The sequence below is a fragment of the Lontra canadensis genome, unplaced genomic scaffold (genome assembly GCF_010015895.1).
Source record: "Lontra canadensis isolate GAN:19392208 unplaced genomic scaffold, GSC_riverotter_1.0 scaffold12, whole genome shotgun sequence".
Lineage (NCBI taxonomy): Eukaryota > Metazoa > Chordata > Mammalia > Carnivora > Mustelidae > Lontra > Lontra canadensis.
The window spans coordinates 12,593,873-12,614,796 of NW_022631006.1; the positions used below are offsets into that span (position 1 = coordinate 12,593,873).

Genomic DNA, 20,924 nt, shown 5'->3' on the forward strand with positions numbered 1-20,924 from the left:
TCTCTTTATCCCCTTTCTCCCCCCTCACGATTTGGGATCTCTTCTGATTTGGTTAAAGCATATTTTCCTGGGGTTGTTGCCACCTTTTAGTATTTTACTTGCTCCTTCAAATACTCTTATCTGGACAAAATGACAAGGCAGAAAAACTCACCACAAAAAAAAGAACAAGAGGCAGTACTGAAGGCTAGGGACCTAATCAATACAGACATTGGTAATATGTCAGATCTAGAGTTCAGAATGACGATTCTCAAGGTTCTAGCCGGGCTCGAAAAAGGCATGGAAGATATTAGAGAAACCCTCTTGGGAGATATAAAAGCCCTTTCTGGAGAAATAAAAGAACTAAAATCTGACCAAGTTGAAATAAAAAAAGCTATTAATGAGGTGCAATAAAAAATGGAGGCTCTCACTGCTAGGATAAATAAGCAGAAGAATGAGCGATATAGAAGACCAAATGACAAAGAATAAAGAAGCTGAGCAAAAGAGGGACAAACAGCTACTGGACCACTAGGGGAGAATTCGAGAGATAAGTGACACCATAAGACAAAACAACATTAAAATAATTGGGATTCCAGAAGAAGAAGAAAGAGGAGAGCAGAAGGTATATTGGGGAGAATTATTGGAGACAATTTCCCCAATATGGCAAAGGAAACAAGCATCAAAATCCAGGAGATTCAGAGAACCACCCCTTCAAAATCAATAAGAATAGGTCCACACCCCATCACCTAATAGTAAAATTTACAAGTCTTAGTGACAGAAAATCCTGAAAGCAGCCCAGGAAAAGAAGTCTGTAACATACAATGGTAAAAATATTAGATTGGCAGCGGACTTATCCACAGAGACCTGGAAGGCCAGAAAGAGCTGGCATGATATACTCCGAGCACTAAACGAGAAAAACATGCAGCCAAGAATACTATATCCAGCTAGGAGATCATTGAAAATAGAAGGAGAGATAAAAAGCTTCCAGGACAAACAAAAACTGAAAGAATTTGCAAACACCAAACCAGCTCTACAGGAAATATTGGAAGGGGTCCTCTAAGCAAAGAGAGAGCCTAAAAGTAGTAGATCAGAAAGGAACAGTGACAATATACAATAACAGTCACAGACAATCCAATGGCACTACATTCATATCTCTCAATAGTTACCCTGAATGTTAATGGGCTAAATGCCCCAATCAGAAGACACAGGGTATCAGAATGGATAAAAAAACAAAACCCATCTATATGTTGCCTACAAGAAACTCATTTTAAACCCAAAGACACCTCCAGATTTAAAGTGAGGGGGTGGAAAAGAATTTACCATGCTAATGGACATCAGAAGAAAGTTGGGGTGGCAATCCTTAGATCAATTAGATTTTAAGTCAAAGACTATAATAAGAGATGAGGAAGGACACTATATCATACTCAAAGGATCTGTCCAACAAGAAGATCTAACAATTTTAAATATCTATGCCCCTACCGTGGGAGCAGCCAATTATATAAACCAATTAATAACAAAACCAAAGAAACACATCAACAATAATACAATAATAGTAGGGTACTTTAACACTCTGCTCATTGAAATGGACAGATCATCCAAGCAAAAGATCAACAAGGAAATAAAGGCCTTAAATAACACACTGGACCAGATGGACATCACAGATATATTCAGAACATTTCATCCCAAAGCAAAGAATACACATTCTTCAATAGCGCACATGGAACATTCTCCAGAATAGATCACATCCTCGGTCCTAAATCAGGTCTCAACCGATATCAAAAGATTGGGATCATTCCCTGCATATTTTCAGACCACAATGCTCTGAAACTAGAACTCAATCACAAGAGGAAATTTGGAAAGAACCCAAATACATGGAAACTAAACAGCATCCTTCTAAAGAATGAATGGGTCAACCAGGAAATTAAAGAAGAATTGAAAAAAATTCATGGAAACAAATGATAATGAAAACACATTGGTTCAAAATCTGTGGGACACAGTAAAGGCAGTCCTGAGAGGAAAATATATAGCAGTACAAGCCTTTCTCAAGAAACAAGAAAGGTCTCAAATACACAACCTAACCCTACACCTAAAGGAGCTGGAGAAAGAACAACAAAGAAAGCCTAAACCCAGCAGGAGAAGAGAAATCATAAAAATCAGAGCAGAAATTAATGAAATAGAAACCAAAAAAACAATAGAACAAATCAACAAAACTAGGAGCTGGTTCTTTGAAAGAATTAATAAGATTGGTAAGCCCCTGGCCAGACTTATCAAAAAGAAAAGAGAAAGGACCCAAATAAAATCATGAATGAAAGAGGAGAGATCACAACTAACACCAAAGAAATACAATTGTAAGAACATACTATGAGCAACTCTACGCCAACAAATTGGACAATCTGGAAGAAATGGATGCATTCCTAGAGACATATAAACTACCACAACTGAACCAGGAAGAAAGAGAAAGCCTGAACAGACCCATAACCAGTAAGGAGATTGAAACAGTCATCAAAAATCTCCAAACAAAAGCCCAGGGCCGGACGGCTTCCCGGGGGAATTCTACCAAACATTTAAAGAAGAACGAATTCCTATTCTCCTGAAACTGTTCGAAAAAATAGAAATGGAAGGAAAACTTCCAAACTCATTTTATGAGGCCAGCATCACCTTGATCCCAAAACCAGACAAGGATCCCATCAAAAAAGGGAACTACAGACCAATATACTTGATGAACACAGATGCAAAAATTCTCACCAAAATACTAGCCAGTAGGATTCAACAGTACATTAAAAGGATTATTCACCACGACCAACTGGGATTTATTCCAGGGCTGCAAGTTTGGTTCAGCATCTGCAAATCAATCAAGGTGATACAACACATTAATAAAAGAAAGAACAAGAACCATATGATACTCTCAATAGATGCTGAAAAGCATTTGACAAAGTACAGCATCCCTTCCTGATCAAAACTCTTCAAAGTGTAGGGATAGAGGGCACATACCTCAATATTATCAAAGCCATCTATGAAAAACCCACTGCGAATATCATTATCAATGGAGAAAAACTGAAAGCTTTTCCGCTAAGGTCAGGAACACGGCAGGGATGTCGATTATCACCACTGCTATTCAACAAAGTACTAGAAGTCCTAGCCTCAGCAATCAGACAACAAAAGGAAATTAAAGGCATCCAAATCGGCAAAGAAGAAGTCAAACTATCACTCTTCACAGATGATATGATACTATGTGTGGAAAACCCAAAAGACTCCACTCCAAAACTGCTAGAACTTGTACAGGAATTCAGTAAAGTGTCAGGATATAAAATCAATGCACAGAAATCAGTTGCATTTCTCTACACCAACAACAAGACAGAAGAAAGAGAAATTTAAGGAGTCAATCCCATTTACAATTGCACCCAAAACTATAAGATACCTAGGAATAAACCTAACCAAAGAGGCTAAGAATCTATACTCAGAAAACTATAAAGTGCTCATGAAAGAAATTGAGGAAGACACAAATAAATGGAAAAATGTTTCATGCTCCTGGATTGGAAGAATAGATATTGTGAAAATGTCTATGCTACCTAAAGCAATCTACACATTTAATGCAATTCCTATGAAAGTACCATTCATTTTTTTTTTTTTCAAAGAAATGGAACAAATAATCCTAAAATTTGTATGGAACCAGAAAAGACCTCAAATAGCCAAAGGAATATTGAAAAAGAAAGCCAAAGTTGGTGGCATCACAATTCCGGACTTCAAGCTCTATTACAAAGCTGTCATCATCAAGACAGTGTGGCACTGGCACAAAAACAGACACATAGATCAATGGAACAGAATAGAGAGCCCAGAAATAGACCCTCAACTCTATGGTCAACTAATCTTCAACAAAGCAGGAAGGAATGTCCAATGGAAAAACAGCCTCTTCAATAAATGGTGTTGGAAAAATTGGACAGGCACATGCAGAAAAATGAAATTGGACCATCTCCTTACACCACACACGAAAATAGACTCAAAATGGATGAAAGACCTCAATGTGAGAAAGGAATCCATCAAAATCCTTGAGGAGAACACAGGCAGCAACCTCTTCGACCTCGGCCGCAGCAACTTCTTCCTAGGAACATCGCCAAAGGCAAGGGAAGCAAGGGCAAAAATGAACTCTTGGGATTTCATCAAGATCAGAAGCTTTTGCACAGCAAAGGAAACAATTAACAAAACCAAAAGACAACTGACAGAATGGGAGAAGATATTTGCAAACGACATATCAGATAAAGGGCTAGTGTCCAAAATCTATAAAGGGCTCAGCAAACTCAATACCCAAAGAACAAATAATCCAGTCAAGAAATGGGCAGAGGACATGAACAGACATTTCTGCAAAGAAGACATTCAGATGGCCAACAGACACATGAAAAAATGCTCCACATCACTCAGCATCAGGGAAATACAAATCAAAACCACAATGAGCTACCACTTCACACCAGTCAAAATGGCTAAAATTAACAAGTCAGGAAATGACAGATGCTGGCGAGGATGCGGAGAAAGGGGAACCCTCCTACACTGTTGGTGGGAATGCAAGCTGGTGTAACGACTCTGGAAGACAGCATGGAATTTCCTCAGAAAGTTGAAAATAGAGCTACCCTATGACCCAGCAATTGCACTACTGGGTATTTACCCTAAAGATACAAACGTAGTGATCCGAAGGGGCACGTGCACCCGAATGTTTATAGCAGCAATGTCTACAATAGGCAAACTATGGAAAGAACCTAGATGTCCATCAACAGATAAATGGATAAAGAAGATGTGGTATATATACACAATGGAATACTATGCAGCCATCAAAAGAAATGAAATCTTGCCATTTGCGACGACGTGGATGGAACTAGAGGGTATCATGCTTAGCGAAATAAGTCAATCAGAGAAAGACAACTATCATATGATCTCCCTGATATGAGGGAGAGCAATGCAACATGGGGGGTTAAAGGGGTAGGAGAAGAGTAAATGAAACAAATGGGATTGGGAGGGAGACAAACCATAAGTGACTCTTAATCTCACAAAACAAACTGAGGGTTGCTGGGGGGAAGGGGGTTGGGCGGGTGGGGTTATGGACATTGGGGAGGGTATGTGCTATGGTGAGTGCTGTGAAGTGTATTACAATATATATAATATATATATAATATATATATACACAATATAATATAATACATACAATATATATAATATATATATATAATATAATATATATAATATATAAAAATATTATAATCCTGGTGATTCACAGACCTGTACCCCTGGGGATAAAAATATGTGTTTATAAATAAAAAATTGATTAAAAAAAAAAGAATGAAAAAAAAAAGAATCATATCAGTTGGGATGTGAAATTTTAAGCATTTTTTCATACTCATATGCTAATTTGTATGTATGTGTATTGTTTAACATTTTAGACATGGGTTGGAGGTTTTGTGTTGCTATGTATTCCAATTTAATTTGTCCCACTGCAAATAATGGGAAGTAGTCTTTCAGTTAGTATTTTTTGCATAGAGTGTCTAATTTTCAGAAAGAGCTTACTGATATTGAGGGAGATTCCCATATGAATTGAATCTCTAATATAACAGAGTGGCGGTATTCTAGAGGCAGGATATAGCCCTAGATTTAGTTAAAAAAAAAAAATGTTGACCTTAAATAATGGTAATCTCAATCAAATTGTGTTGAATCAAAGATAAAAAGAAAACTTGAAAGCAGTGAACTAATTTTATTTAATCTTACTGATTTATTTATTTGAAGATTTTATTTATTTATTTGTCAGAGAGAGAGAGAGAGAGCACACAAGCAGGGGGAACAGCAGCCAGAGGGAGAAGCAGACTCCCTGCTGAGAAAAGAGCCTGATGCAGGACTCTGGAATCATGACCTGAGCCAAAGGCAGATGCCTAACCTACTGAGCCACCCAGGCATCCCCGTGAACTATTTTTAAATATATTTCAGAAGGCAACATTGGTCTCAACCTTCTCCCTGGTGTTTTGTACATATCCCTCATGGATTGTAATATTATATTACTTGGGTACTCATAAGTGCTGCTGAAATAATTGAATAAATAATGAAACATGGATTTTCAGAGCTTAAGTAAATCGGAATATGAGTATCTCCAAGTTCATATTGCCTCCATCTTTCTGTGTCTCCTTTCTTTCTTCCTCACCCTTTATGTGTATTTTTTCCTTTTCTCTTAATCAGACAATACATAATTGAAATGTGAAAGTTTCTGTATTCTATGTTTTCCTAGGGAATATGCTGTTTCCTTAACATATGTGGCTATCATCATTCTAAAAGGACTTTTAGATTATTTCTCCTTTGAGTCTCCTAAAACAGTGATCTGAAACATTCCATTTTAATCATGGTGGAAAAGTACAATGTTCAAACTACGCCTCTAGTCACTTCCTCTCCCAGAAAATTGATCTGAAGTCTGCCTCCCCTATTTTTGAAAAAACAGGTAGTAAACATGCATTTTGTGGGGATTCCTGTCTCCCCACCAACTCTCACCTTCCCACTAGGTGATATGCTTCGTTATATTCAGGAGAGTAAGGAAAGAGCTGCGGAAATGGTAAAAGCAGAAGTATTGCGAGAACGTCAAGAAACTGCCCGAAAGATGCGCAAATACTACTTGACTTGCCTCCAACAGATTTTGCAAGATAATGGCAAACAGGAAGGGTAAGTTCAATCTAAACAAACAGTATGTCCTGAGACTACCAGGACAGCATGTTGTCATTTTCTAAACATTTTCCTTAACCACAAAATTAACTATTTCTACATGATCGGCCATTAGGGGTTAAGAGAGGCTTATGTCTGTACTACCCTAAATATTGGCAGAACTAATAGGAAAACAGAAATCCTGGGGCTAAGGAAACTCATTTTTTCCTTTAAACTATTATTAATTTAATATTCTGGAATTCCCCACAGGGCTGAGAAAAAGATTATGAATGCTGCTAGCAAACTTGCTACAATGGCAAAATTGCTGGAAACGCCAATTTCTCATAAATCCCAGAGCAAAACTACACAGTCAGGTATGTCAAAATGAGTCACTTAAAGGGCTTTTTTCTCTCTTCTCAAATACTTAACATTTTTAACATGGAAAAGAACAAGGAATGTAAGGAGAGAGCGTTAATTTATAAAGTTGTGTCTGTGCTTTATTTAAACTAAAAACTTAAAAAAAAAAGTATAGAGTTTTCAGTTTGAGTAGGCAGACTGAGCATACCCATCAGCTTCCTATAGTTTCTTTCCTTCCTAGAAATGACAGAAAATATTTTAGAAAAGTTAGTAGAAGGGAGGGAATGATAAAGAACAGAGCAGAAATAAATGAAATAGAGATTTAAAAAAAAATAGTAGTAAAGGTCAACAAAGCCAAGAGCTGTTTTTTTAAAAAGGTAAATGAAATTGATAAACCTTTACCCAGAGTCTTCAAGAAAAAAAAAAAAGAGATAGGACTCAAATAAATAAGAAATGTAAGAGAAGTAACAACTGACACCACAAAAATACAGAGGATTGTAAGAGACTACCACAAAACTCTATGCCAACAAATTGGACAACCTAGAAGAAAGGGATACATTTCTCAAAATATACAATCTTCTTAGACTGAATCAGGAAAAAAATAGAAAATCCGAACAGACCTGTTACTAGAATGAAATTGAATCCGTAATTACAAAGCTTCCAACAAACACAAGTCTAGAGCCAGATGTATTCACAGGTGAATGCTACCAAATTTTTGGAGAAGAATTAATGCCTGTCATCCTCAAACTTTCCAAAAAATACAAGAGGAAGGAATTAATTTCTAAATTCATTTCTATGAGGCCGCATTACCATGATACCAACATAGAGAAAGATACTATTAAAAAAAAAGAAAACTACTGGCCAAATCTCTGACGAGTATAGATGCAAAAATCCTTGACAAAATAATTAGCAAACTAAGTTCAATGGTACATGCAAAGGATCATTCATGATGATCAAGTGGGATTTATTCCAGGCATGCAAGGATGGTTCATTACTCACAAATCAATCTACATGATACACCACATTAACAAAGTTAAGTGAACAAACCATACGATTATCACAATAAATGCAGAAAAAGCTTTGGATAAAATTCACCATCGGTTTACGATAAAAACTCTCAACAAAGTGAGTTTAGAGGGATTATACCTCAACATAATATAGTCTGTATATGACAAACCCACAGCTGACATCATACTCAATGGGGAAAAACTGAAAGCTTTTCCTCTAAGATCAGGAACAAGACAAAGATGTCCACTCCACCACTTTTATTCAACATAGCACCAGAAGTCCTGGCTACAGCAGTCAGATAAGAAAAATCCAAATTATTAGGAAAGAAGCAAAACTGTCATTTTTTGCAGATGACATGATACTATACATAAAAGACCCTAAAGACAGCACTTAAAAATGACTAGAATTAATAAATGAATTCAGTAATGTTGTAGGAAATAAAATTAATGTATGGAAAACTGTTGTGTTTATATACACTAATAACAAAGTATCAGAAAGAGAAATAAAATAATTCCATTTATAATTACATCAGATAGAATGAAATACCTAGGAATAAATTTGATGATAGAGGTGAAAGACCTATCCTCTGAAAACTTCAATCATCAATGAAAGAAATTAAAAATGATGTAAATAAATGAGAGGATTAATATTGTTAAAATGCCCATACTACCCAAAGCAAATTACATATTCAGTGCAATTCCAATCAAGGTGTTGATAGTATTTTCTGCAAAAATAGAACAAATAACCCTAAAATTTGTGTGGAAACACTAAGACCATGAATAGCAGAAGCAATCTTGAGAAAGAACAAAACTAGAGGTATCACAATTCTAGATTTCAAGCTATATGACAAAGTTTTAGTAATCAAACTGTGGTACTGGAACAAAAATAGATATATAGATCAATGGAAAATGACAGAGTTCAATAAGCTCATTATTATATGGCCAATTAATTGTATGTCAATCTACCACAAAGGAGGCAAGAATATACAATGGTAAAAAGACAGTCTCTTTAATGGCAGTCATTGTGTAGCTGTGACTGTACAGCTACATGCAAAAGAATGAAACTGAATCAGTTTCTTAAACCATAAACAAAAATAAACTCAACATGTATTAAAGACCTAAATATTTGTAAGACCTCAAACCATAAAAAACAGTAATAATAAAAAGTAAACAGTAATCTGTTTTGCGACATTGGCCTTAGCAGCTTTTTTCTGAGTATGTCTTCTCAGCCAAGGGAAACAAAATCAAAAATAAATTATTGGGAATGCAGCAAAATAAAAGTTTCTGCACAGCAAAGGAAACAACAAAAAACGGCAACCTCCTGAACAGTAGAGCATATTTGCAAATGATATATTTGATAAGGGGGTTAATATCATATGACTTCAACTCAGCACCCACAGAACAAATAATCCAAAAATCAAAAATTAAAAAAATGGGCAGAAGACATGAACAGATATTTCTACAAAGAAGTCATAGATGGCCAACAAACATGTGAAAAGATGCTCTCATCAGTCATCATCAGGGAAATACAAATCAAAAGTCCAATGAGACATCATCTCACACCTGTCAGAATGGTTAAAATAAACACAAGAAACAAATGTTGGTGAAGAAAATGTGGAGAAAAAGGGACCCTCACTGTTGGTGGGAATGCAAACTGGTGCAGCTACTGTGGAAGGCAGTATAAAGGTTCCTCAAAAAGTTAAAAATAGAACTACCTTACAGTCTAGTAGTTGCATTACTGGGTATTTATCCCCAAAATAAAAAATAAAAAAAACACTAATTTGAAATAAATATATGCACCTATGTTTATTGCAACATTATTTACATTACATTATTTACTTAACTGTCCACCACTAGGTGAATGGACTAAGAAGACTTCACACATACACACACACACACACACACACACACACAGAAGTATTAAACAGCCATAAAAAAAGAAAGAAATCTTACCATTTATGACAACATGGATGGATACAGAGAGTATTGTGCTAAGTGAAATAAGTCAGGCAGAAAGACAAATACCATATGACTTCACTTATATGTGTAATCTAAAAAAACAACATGTTGAAGAAAAACAGTCTCATAAATACAGAGAACAAATTGATAGTTCCCAGAGTGGAGCGGGGTGGAGATGGGTGAAACTGGTGAGGAAGATTAAAAGGTACAAATTTCCAGTTATAAAATAGGCATGTCACAGGGTTGAAGAGTACAGCATGAGAAATATAGTCAATAGTATTTTAATAACTTGGTGGTAGGTGGTAATTACACTCATTGTGGTAAGCAGTGTATATGTCTAGAACTGTTGAATCACTATGATGTATGCTTGAAACTAATACAATATTGTATGGCAAGTGTACTTCAAATTTTAAAAATATATAAATAATTTTTAAAAGTTACAACTGAAAGGCCAGAAGCTGTGAGAAATCTCTGAAAGAAAGACTATATAAGACTAAAGATGGAAACAGTTCAAAACTGCCGGAAGATAACAGCTACACATAGGAGCAGTATCAAAACTGTTCCACAAATGAAGGCAGTATGTTTCAGGAGAAGTAGTAAGCCTAGGGGATACCAGTGAGATAATTATAATTAGCTGGTGTTCTAGAGCAACAGTAACCAGGTAGGGCCACCCTCTTTATTAATCATTCTCCTTTCCCTTCCCCTACTCCCAATATTGGGCTGGAGTAAGAGCAAGAGGAACCGAGAGTCTCAGAACAGGGCAAAGCACAAAGATTGGGGCGCCTGGCTGGCTCAGTTGTTAAGCATTTGTTTTGGGCTCAGGTCATGATCCCAGGATTCTGGGATGGAGCCCTGCATCAGGCTCCTTGCTCAGCAGGAAGCCTGCTTCTCCCTTTCCCACTCCCCTTGCTTGTGTTCCCCCTCTCACTGTGTCTCTATCAAATAAATAAAATCCTAAAAAAAAAAAAAAAAAGCACAAAGATTATTTGTGTAAATTTGGGAATGGTGATGTGAACCTTGGGTGTATAAGATGTGGGGCAATTGTTCAAATGTTCCTAATAAAAGCAAACCCTTTTCATGATGTAGGGACCAAGGTACACTACTCTGAAGTCTGATTTCTCTGACTCTATGCTATGTTGCTGCTTTGCTTCTGAACAGATTTCGTGTCTTAGGTAGCTTAAATCAGAAACTCCATTCTAGCTTTTACTGTGTGCGTGTGTGTGTGTGTGTGTGTGTGTGTGTGTGTGCGCGCGCGCGCGCGCGCTTGCTTATGTAGGCATTGGGCATTGGGGTTCTTTAGCAAATTTTCTTCATTAGAGCAGAATTGGAAATGTTGCAGTTGGCTCTTGAAATGCAATATATATCTGTGGCAGAAAATAACAGATCAGATGTATAACAATGTCAGATTTCAATAACAAAATCGCTTCACTTTATTTAATGTATATATGTAAAATAATATTTTTAAATGTCCAGCATTGATGTATTTTCTTTGAGAATGATTAAAATATAAGCTTTCTTTGGAAATGTGTGAAATCATAATTTTTTTCCCTCCTCTTTCAATGTTAATTTTCTCCTGATTTTGTTTTCCCCTAATTTTGTGTTCCCTTGTATTTAGTACTACCTCTGACTTCAGAGATGCTGACTGGAGTTGAAAAATCAAAAAGAAATGATATGAATCAGAATACACCATGTCGCACTGAAAGCAAATCAAGCAGTATACAAACTATCCCCAGAAGTATATGTGACCAAGTCCCTAAGAGAAGGCCTGCTTGTAACTTAAGAAGACGGTTAGAGGACGCGGAGCATGAGGATACGAAGCACATGGGTTCCAAAGGGTCACACTCAGGCTTCCAATTTGGCGATAATGGTTATAAACACCCAGACATGTTGCCAAAAAATGTTTCCCCTGAGTTTGTTCCTTGCGAAGGTGAAAAAGGCTTTGGTTTGCACAAGAAGAAAGACCTCAGTGATACTGGCTCTCAATCACAAGGGCATTCTGCTGTCTACCCCTTTCTTGGATCCTTTGGAAATAAACCCTCATCTAGGTATACCCCTAGTCTTTCTGAATCTGGATCCACACATACAACCTTTCGAGGTCCTAATGAAAGGCTTGGTTTGAAGGTGTATAAGTGCAATCCACTAATAGAAAGTGAAAATGCTGCATCTGAGAAAAGTCAAAGTTTGGGTGTTCGGGAAACTCCAGTGAAGGATGGAGGGGACCTGGATGACTCCATATGCTGGCAGTCCAACAGTGCCACTTTACCCTGCAACGAAGTGTCATTTGTACACAGTAGACCACAAGAAACTCTGGATATACCAACTGAAGCTATTAATTTCAAACAGTTTTCAGCAGCCAGTTGTCTTTCAGTTACAGAGAAAAATAAAATGATTTGTCAACCAATGAAATGTCAGAGTGGTCACACTTCAGACCTGTCAGAAGACACCCTTTGTTCCCAGCCAGAGATTCTTAGACACCCACCTCATCATAAGGCTGATATATTAAAGTCTGACTTCAAAAAACTGAGCAGTACAGTACCATCATCTGTGTGTCGGCAGCCCTTGAGAAAATTAATTGCTCCTCTATCTAGCCAGCAAGATAGCGGCTTTGATAGCCCATTTGTCAATCTAGACTAATTGTTGTACAGTATATAAGGAAAATCAATATATTGACAAGAAAACTGGAAGGAAAGACTTCATACTGAAAAAATTGTGGACTCTATTTTGAGATGTTTTAATAACATCTGTCGTATGAGTAAAGTGTTCTCATAAAATTATTTGAGATATTAATGTTGCCTTAATCTTCCAAAGGCCTGATGGTGTATGTGTATTCTTCAGTGTGGTGCTTTATATTTGGTTCCTAAACCATCTATTTTTATACTTCTGATTAGCTTTCTGTGCAGTGTTAAATTATTTAAATAAACTTGCATATTGCCCATTGTATTGTCATGAGTTCTTTTGCAGTTCATAATACAGAAATGTTATACTGATATGTTGGAAATTCATCCAGAATAAAATATAAATCTTGATGGTTTGTATGTATGATTAGCCAAATTCAGTATTTGACGTTAGTCACATTTAACGAGGATGTAGATGTACTTGACTTACTTTTCCTGGAAGTATCTACTCAAATTTTTTATCCTTACTCTCAACTAATGGAAAAGAAGTATTTCAAGGATTGCCATAAAATACATAGTTGTGTCCTCATTTCATTATTTAAAATATTAGTCTGAAATATTTTTAGTTAACATTTGCCTTATTTCAAATCTCATGTGATAGCTAGAGGCTTTGTCTTTTATGGTTTCATGCAGTCTTTCATCTGAAACACTACTTTTTATAAAATTGAAATAATAAAACAGCAAAAGATTTTAAACTATTAGATTTTTATGCTCATGCATAGTACAGAATTGGTTAACTTATTAATGCTATGGGTCAAAACTTAAAATTCTAAACCATGCACAAATGAATGTCCACCTAAATAACGTTTCTAGATGAATTTTTTTTTTTTTGAGATTCCTAGAGATGGATATGAAAGTTTTTGGTGAGTGCAAGTGCTTTTTGAAAACATTTCTTACAGCTTTCCCTGGTATCTCTTACCCTCAACTGTGTTATGAACTGTATTTGTGGATTGAGTTATTTTTTTACCAGGCTAAGTTGGCTGGTGGTTGGATGGGTAGCCGGGTGCATCATCCTCCTGCTGATAACCATCTTTAAAAGCAAGAACCTAGAAGTGAACAGCACTGTCACCTTAACTGGTGACCTGAGGTGCTAAGCCTAAAATTTAGTCCTGGATTTCAGAGTATGAGTTGACATGAGCTGAAGAAAGGAACACACCATCTCCTCAAAGTCTCACTTCTATTCCCGGTGACACAGTGTTCCTTTTCCAACAGTTAGGGTGTCATTTCTTATTCTAGGAGAACTACTTAACCATCCATGTTTCCCTTGGATCTGGTTGGTGATTGATAGTTTTAAGCTCTGAATATAATTGAACTGAAAATCTAGCTCCTTGCTCACCTACTTTTTCATCTTTGTTTTAAATCCTTGTCAGGTATATCAACCCTCAATATCAAGGTTGAAATTGGAAATCATCTTGGTTTCTGCTTCTTTTATGGTATCTTCCATAAGTTCAGTAGGATTAGGTTACTTTATTTTGTCCACTCTACACACAACCATCAAGGAAGCTTTATACTGAAGGGACTGCACAGCCAGAGTACGACTGGCAATTTGCATCAGTCTGAATGAAGCGTGACATCAGCACAGAGAGGAGGTTGGAGCCTCATAGATGTCATGGTCACGTAAATCCTACTGCCTTACGGTGGTTTTTCTTTTTTGTATGTTGCTGGATTTTATTTGCTGCTAATGTGTTAAGGATTTTCATGTGAGTGCTTGCAAGGGATATTGATCTCTGCTTTCCTTGTGATATCTTTATCTTGCTTTGGTAAAAGGGTAATACTGGTCTCAGAATGAGTTGGAAAGTTCCCTTGCCTCTATTTTCTGAAAGAATTTGTGTAAGATTGGTTCTTTTATAGCCCTTTTAATTTGCGTGGCTATTTATGTCCCTTCTTTCATCCCTAGTTTTGGTATTCTGTCATCTCTTGATTTTTCTTAGCCTAGCTAAAGGCTTCCCAATTTTGTTGATTATTTTTCCCAAAGAACTTTTGGTTTCTTTGTTTTTCTTTATTGTTTTTCTGTTTCCTATTTCATTGATTTCTTTCCCCTCTGATGTTTATTTCCTTCCTTCTGCTTACTTTAGGTTTAATTTGCTCTTCTTGTTTGCTCTTAAAGTGGAAGCTTAGATTATTTTTTTAAAAGATTTTATTTATTTATTTGACAGACAGAGATCACAAGTAGGCAGAGAGGCAGGCAGAGAGAGAGGTGGAGGCAGGGTCCCTGCTGAGCAGAGAGCCCAATGCGGGGCTCAATCCCAGGACCCTGGGATCATGACCTGAGCTGAAGGCAGAGGCTTAACCCACTGAGCCACCCAGGCACCCCTGGAAGCTTAGATTATTGATGTGAAACCTTTCTTTCCTAGTATAGATATTTAAACTTCTAAATTTCCTTCTAAGTACTGAATAAGCTATACCTCATAAATTTTGATATGTTGTATTTTTGTTTTCATTTAATCCCAATATTGTCTAATTTCTCATTTCTTTTTTGAAACCATGGGTTATTTAGGAATATGTCACTTCATTTCCAAGTACTGGGTATTTTCTGAATTTCTTTGTTTATTTTTAATTTATTTGTTGGAGAATATACTTTGAATGATTGGAGTCCTTTCAAATTTCTTGAGGCTTGTTTTATTTTCTTTTAATTTTTTTATAAGTATATAATGTATTATTAGCCCCAGGGGTACAGGTCACAACACTCACCATAACACATACCCTCCCCAATGTCCATAAGCCCACCACCTTCTCCCTCCCCGCCCCCCTGACCCCCCTCAGTTTGTTTTGTGACATTAAGAGTCTCTTACGGTTTGTCTCCCTCCCGATCCCATCTTGTTTCATTTATTCTTTTCCTATCTCCCAAACCCCCCAAGTTGCATCTCCACTTCATCATATCAGGGAGATCATATGATAGTTGTCTTTCTCTGATTGACTTATTTCACTAAGCATAATACCCTCTAGTTCCATCCACGTCATCGCAAATGGCAAGATTTCATTTGATGGCTGCATAGTATTCCATTGTATATATATACCACATCTTCTTTATCTATTCATCTGTTGATGGACATCTAGGTTCTTTCCATAGTTTGGCTATTGTGGACATTGCTGCTATAAACATTTGGGTGCACGTGTCCCTTTGGATCACTACATTTGTATCTTTAGGGTAAATACCCAGTAGTGCAATTGCTGGGTCATAGGATAGCTCTATTTTCAACTTTTTGAGGAACCTCCATGTTGAGGCTTGTTTTAGGTCTAGCATATGGTCTATGCTGGAGAATGTTTCACCTGCATGTGAAAAGAATGCATATTCTTCTCTCATTTGATGGAGTGTTAAAAAATGTCAGGTCACTTTGGTGACAGTGTTATTCAAGTCTTCTCGCTGATTTCTTGCTTGCTTGTTCTGTTAGCTATTAAGAGTAGGACATTGTAATATCTAATTGCAGTTGTTAAATTGTCTATTTTTCCTTTTTTCCTTTCAATTCTGTCAGTTTTTACTTCATATATCTTGGGGCTCTGTTTTTAGACATATATACCTTTATATTTGTTAGGTCTTTCTGATGTATTGACCTTTTATTATTATAAAGTGTCTCGTTATGCCTCTAGTGGTATTTCTTGTCTGAAAGTCCAGTTTGTCTAATATTAATACAGCCATTTCAACTCTCATTATAACAGTTGATGTGGCATATATTTTTCTGTCCTTTTTTCTTTTAGCTTATCTGTGTCTTTTAAGTGGGCCTCTGGTAGCATGTTGTTGGATCTCGATTTTTTGTTGTTGTTTGTTTTCCTATACAATACAGCTTTGCTCTTGGATTGGAGTTTTTAGTCCATAAAATTTAATAAAATTATGGTTGGATTTATGTCTGCCATTTTACTATTTGCTTTCTCTATATCTTTTTTTTTTTAAATTTATATATTTATTTGGGAGAGAGTGAGCACAATGGGGTGCTCAATCCCAGGAACTGCTAAGCACAGAGCCTGACATGGATCTTAATCCCAGGACCCTGGGACCATGACCTGAGCTGAAGGCAGACACTTAACCAACTGAGCCACCCAGACGCCCCTGCTTTCTCTATATAGTATGTCTTCCTATTATTGGGTTATTCCTTTTCTCCTTTTTTGTATTAAACATGGTTACTGGGGTACTGTTTTAATCTTAACTTTTTACTATTTTAAGTCATTTTCTAAGTCATTCTAGGTGTCATTAGGTATAACTTATTGCAGACTACTTCAGATTAATATTTACTAACTTGTGGTACAATACAGCAACTTTGTTCCAGCATACCTTTATTTCCTTCCCCTTCCTTTGTTCTATTAATTATCATATATATTACATTTGTGTTTTATTTTATATATATCTACACACATATACATGCATACACAATACTGTTTTTATTACTTTAAACAATGACATATGAGGGAATGTATATACATTTAGAAATGTTTACTATTGCTGCTGCTTTTCATTTTTCCCATGGATTCAAGTTACTGAGTCTATTTTTATTTCATCTAAAGGTCTTTTGTTCTGTTTTGTTTTTAGCATTCCACATAAGGTAAGTTTGCCAACAACAAATTCTCTGTCTTTATTTGAAATATATGTCCAATTAATTTTTGAGGGATAGAGTTTGATGGATTTAGAATTTTTGATTGTTACTCCTCCACCCCAGCACTTTGAATAGGTCTTTCCACTGAGTTATTGTCACCATTGTTTTTGATGAAAAATTAGCTGTTAATCATATTGTTTTCCTGTTTGTGATGAGTTGCTTTTCTCCTACTGCTTTTAAGATTTTCTCTTTGGCTTTCAGCAGTTTGAGCATAGTGTGTCTAGGTGTGCGTTTGTTTGTGTTTATCCTACTTGCGATCTTATGAGATTCAGGGATTTGTAGATTAATATTTTTATCAAATTAGGAGATTTTTTGACCATTATTCTTTCCATTATTTCTTCTGCCCCTTTCTGGGGCTCATATGTATATTGATACATTTGCTGTTGAGCCATTCTTTGAAGCCCTGTACATATTTCTTTAATTTTTATTATCTTATGTTTTAAATTGGATAATTTTTATTCATCTACAAGTTTGGTGATTCTTCTGCCTTCTAAATTCTGTTATCGAGCCTGTCTAGGAATTTTCAGATACTGTTTTTGACTCTAGAATTTTCATGGATTCTTTTTAATAATTACTTTTTTTTTTTTTTAGATTCCCTGTTGATTCATTGTCCTATTTCTTTTTAATTCTTTAATCATTTTTCCTTTAAGTTTTTAAACAAATTTATAATGGCTACTTTATAGTCCCCCTTTTTTTATTGTAGTATGAACACTAACATGAGATCTATTCTGTCAACAGTTTTTTAACTGCACAATACAGTATTGTTAGCTATAGGTACAGTGTTGTACAGCAGATCTCTACAACTTAATCATCTTGCATAACTAAAATTTTATACGCCTTGCAAAGCAACTCTCCACTTTTTCCTCCTGTCAATTACTATTCTCTCGGTTTATAGGAGTTTGTAGATATCTCATATATGTAGTATCATGCAGTATTCTGTGAGTTGTAGTTTTTGTTTATTAAATTCAACATCTGAGCACAGTTTCTCTTGATAGTTTTTTTTCTTCAGCATGAGTCACACTTTACTATTTCTTTATATGCTTCGTAAATTTGTTGGAAACTGGGATATTATGTAAGATACTATAGCAGCTCTGAATTTGACATTTGTTCCCCTTGGGGTTGTTGATGCTTCTGCTGTTATTGTTGTTAATTTGTTTGCTCTGTAATTTGCCTGGACTTAATCTGAAAAATCTCTCTCCTGCTGTGTGTGTGCTGATTTCTCTTCTCGGTTATTTTAGTGTGTGTTTTTATTTTTTAAGCCTGGCTTTTAGAGGATGCCCTGCGTGTATATATAGTTTTGTGGTCATCCAATAATTGGAGATTGTACTCAAAAACCTTGAGTCAGTAGCTCTTCCACCCTTTGCTGATATATCCATAGGTGTGTGGAGTCATGCATTCCAAGTTCAGACAATGTTTTTTTGTCTTCCTCCACTTTTACATCCTCTTGAGCCTTTCCAGGTCTTCTGTGCACATGTGTACATCCTCTTTGTCAGCCAAACAATATATGGAGAGCTTGGGCCCTTTACGTCTTCCTTGTATATTCATGCAGCCTCCCACTCAAGGACAGATGCATAGAGAGCATATTTAGCCCCGCATTTGCAGTCTTCTTGCCAATTTTTTCATTAGTCTGCTGGATTCTGGTCTTAAATGGGACCACAGTCTCAGGCAAGCAGAGCTATATACCTTCCTTATTTTTGTCCCTCTAACACCCTAACCTCTGGCTGTGGGCTCCTTGCCTTCCACTCCAGATTAAGTCAGTCCACTCTGGAAGAGAAGCTATTAATTTTCACTACCATCCATGCCCTGTTAGCTGGAAAGAATGGGAGTAGCCCCAGGTAAGAATGCCTCAGAGTCCCTTTTCCAAATTGTTGTTTCTCTTTGGTTTATTTCCAGAGCCCTGAAAAGGTGGGTTTTGACAGTTTTTTGTTTGTTTGTTTTCTCTAGAGTTATAGTTGTTTTGTGGGGTGGAGAGGAACTGCTGACCTCTTTTACTGCCAGAAGTTCTCTTATTTTTATCTATTCTCTGAAATTCTTTTCCATGTACTAATTTTTCCTTTATCTTGAAAATTTTTTATCTAGAAAAACTTCATAATCTGTAGAAAATAAACATCTGCATACTCTTCATTTAGATTTACCAATTGTTAAATTTCTACATTTGCTCTATATCTATTTGGAAACACACACATGCATATATGTTATATAGGTTTTTACTCTTAACTATGAAATTTAGTTGCACACACCATGGCATTTCCTCAAATACTCCAACATGCATCTCTTAAAAACAAAGACCTTTTCCTACATAAATACAATTGTCATATTTAAGAAATTGTATATTGATAAACATATACATAGTCTACATTCAAATTGCTCTAATTATCACAATAATGTGTTATAACTTTTTTTTTTTTAAATTTTTGCTGTCCACCTTCAAACTGAGGAGCCACTACTTTTCTTCCATTATGAAAAACACTCAGCCATTAATTTTCATTCACTACAGATTTATGATGTGTAACAATTGCTTTTTGCTGTTTGGGGGGATGCAGCACTTAATAAAAACAGATGAGTTTCTATCCTCATAGCTCTCACATTCTAGTCAGGGAGACAATAAATACTCATAACTTGCATAGTACGTTAGAAACTGGTTAAGTGCTATGGAGAAAAGTAAGGTCAAGTAAGGGGGCGGAGTGATAGGAGAGAGGTGGTAACAAATTTAAATGGGATAGTGGGGGTAGTCGCTCTGAGATGCTAACATTCGGGTAATGATGTGAAGGAATTGAACACGGCTTCACCATTTCTTACATTCTCTACTTCAGGAACTCTTATCAAATATTACTGCACCCTCTGTACCTTTTAGTTATTCTTTTGTATCTTTCTAGCTGTGCTGCTTTGTGGACTTCTTCAGTGAGAGCTTCCAATTTGCTAATTCTTTGTTTATTCCGTTTATGGAGTTTTTAAAATTTCACTTTCAGGATTTCTAGTTGATGAGTTTATACCTGTATTTTTTGTATCATTTCTGCTTGTTTTGTTTAGTAATTAAAAAAAAATAGATTCTGTTTATATATTTAGAGACCTAAAAATACTTTACTTCTGGAGTAATTATTGATGTCACTTGGGGGTGGTCTTATCCAAATTGTTACTTTTTGGCATTTCATAGAATTCGTTTTGCCCTGCGTATGGAATTTTAACTTGTAGTGCAATAGTAAAGAGGACTTTTTTTTTTTTCCTTCTGAATTCTCTCCGTCCACCTGTCTAGATTTTTGTGGTTGCCTCTGCCTGGACACTTGGGTCCCCAGTTCCAGAGTGGGTCTTATATAAGTGGTTTCCGATCCTTTAGGGATATCTTACATCTGGTCACTGAGCCAGCAGGCAAGTTGGCCCCAGTCCTGACTGCAAGACTGTGTCTGGATCCTCCTGGCTCTTTAGGTACATAGTTTTTACATAAGCTATGGCCTCAGGCAGTGATTTTTGTTCTCAGTCATCCCAGGGTAAGAAAGCTCTACCTGGGTTACTAGTTTAAACAGATAGTTTTTCCTTTATCCCCTTTAGGTAGGACACTTTTTATCCTTGATATTCTGAAGAACTCCTGGCCACCTGTACTGCTTTTGGATCCAGAACAGGTAGTACCTTACTTTTCAAGTCCTCAGAAATACCTTGTTTTTTAATGTCTTTTGATTTTTTCTTTTTTCCATCACTGCTATATG

At 36.2% G+C, this 20,924-nt stretch overlaps 1 protein-coding gene across 3 annotated transcripts in view; it reads left to right on the forward strand.

The window, feature by feature from the left end:
- The window catches only part of CEP152 (centrosomal protein 152), a 95,104-nt gene extending 82,161 nt beyond the window's left edge, over positions 1 to 12,943 (forward strand). For 2 of the 3 annotated variants that reach the window (XM_032856554.1, XM_032856555.1), the window contains exons 25-27: positions 6,504 to 6,660; positions 6,910 to 7,013; positions 11,578 to 12,943. In XM_032856554.1, coding sequence (XP_032712445.1) covers positions 6,504 to 6,660; positions 6,910 to 7,013; positions 11,578 to 12,596 — 1,280 coding nt within the window. In that variant the 3' untranslated portion in view covers positions 12,597 to 12,943. The remainder of the gene's footprint in view (positions 1 to 6,503; positions 6,661 to 6,909; positions 7,014 to 11,577) is intronic. The other variant, XM_032856556.1, reaches the window with a different exon arrangement.
- The last annotated feature ends 7,981 nt before the right edge of the window (positions 12,944 to 20,924 follow it).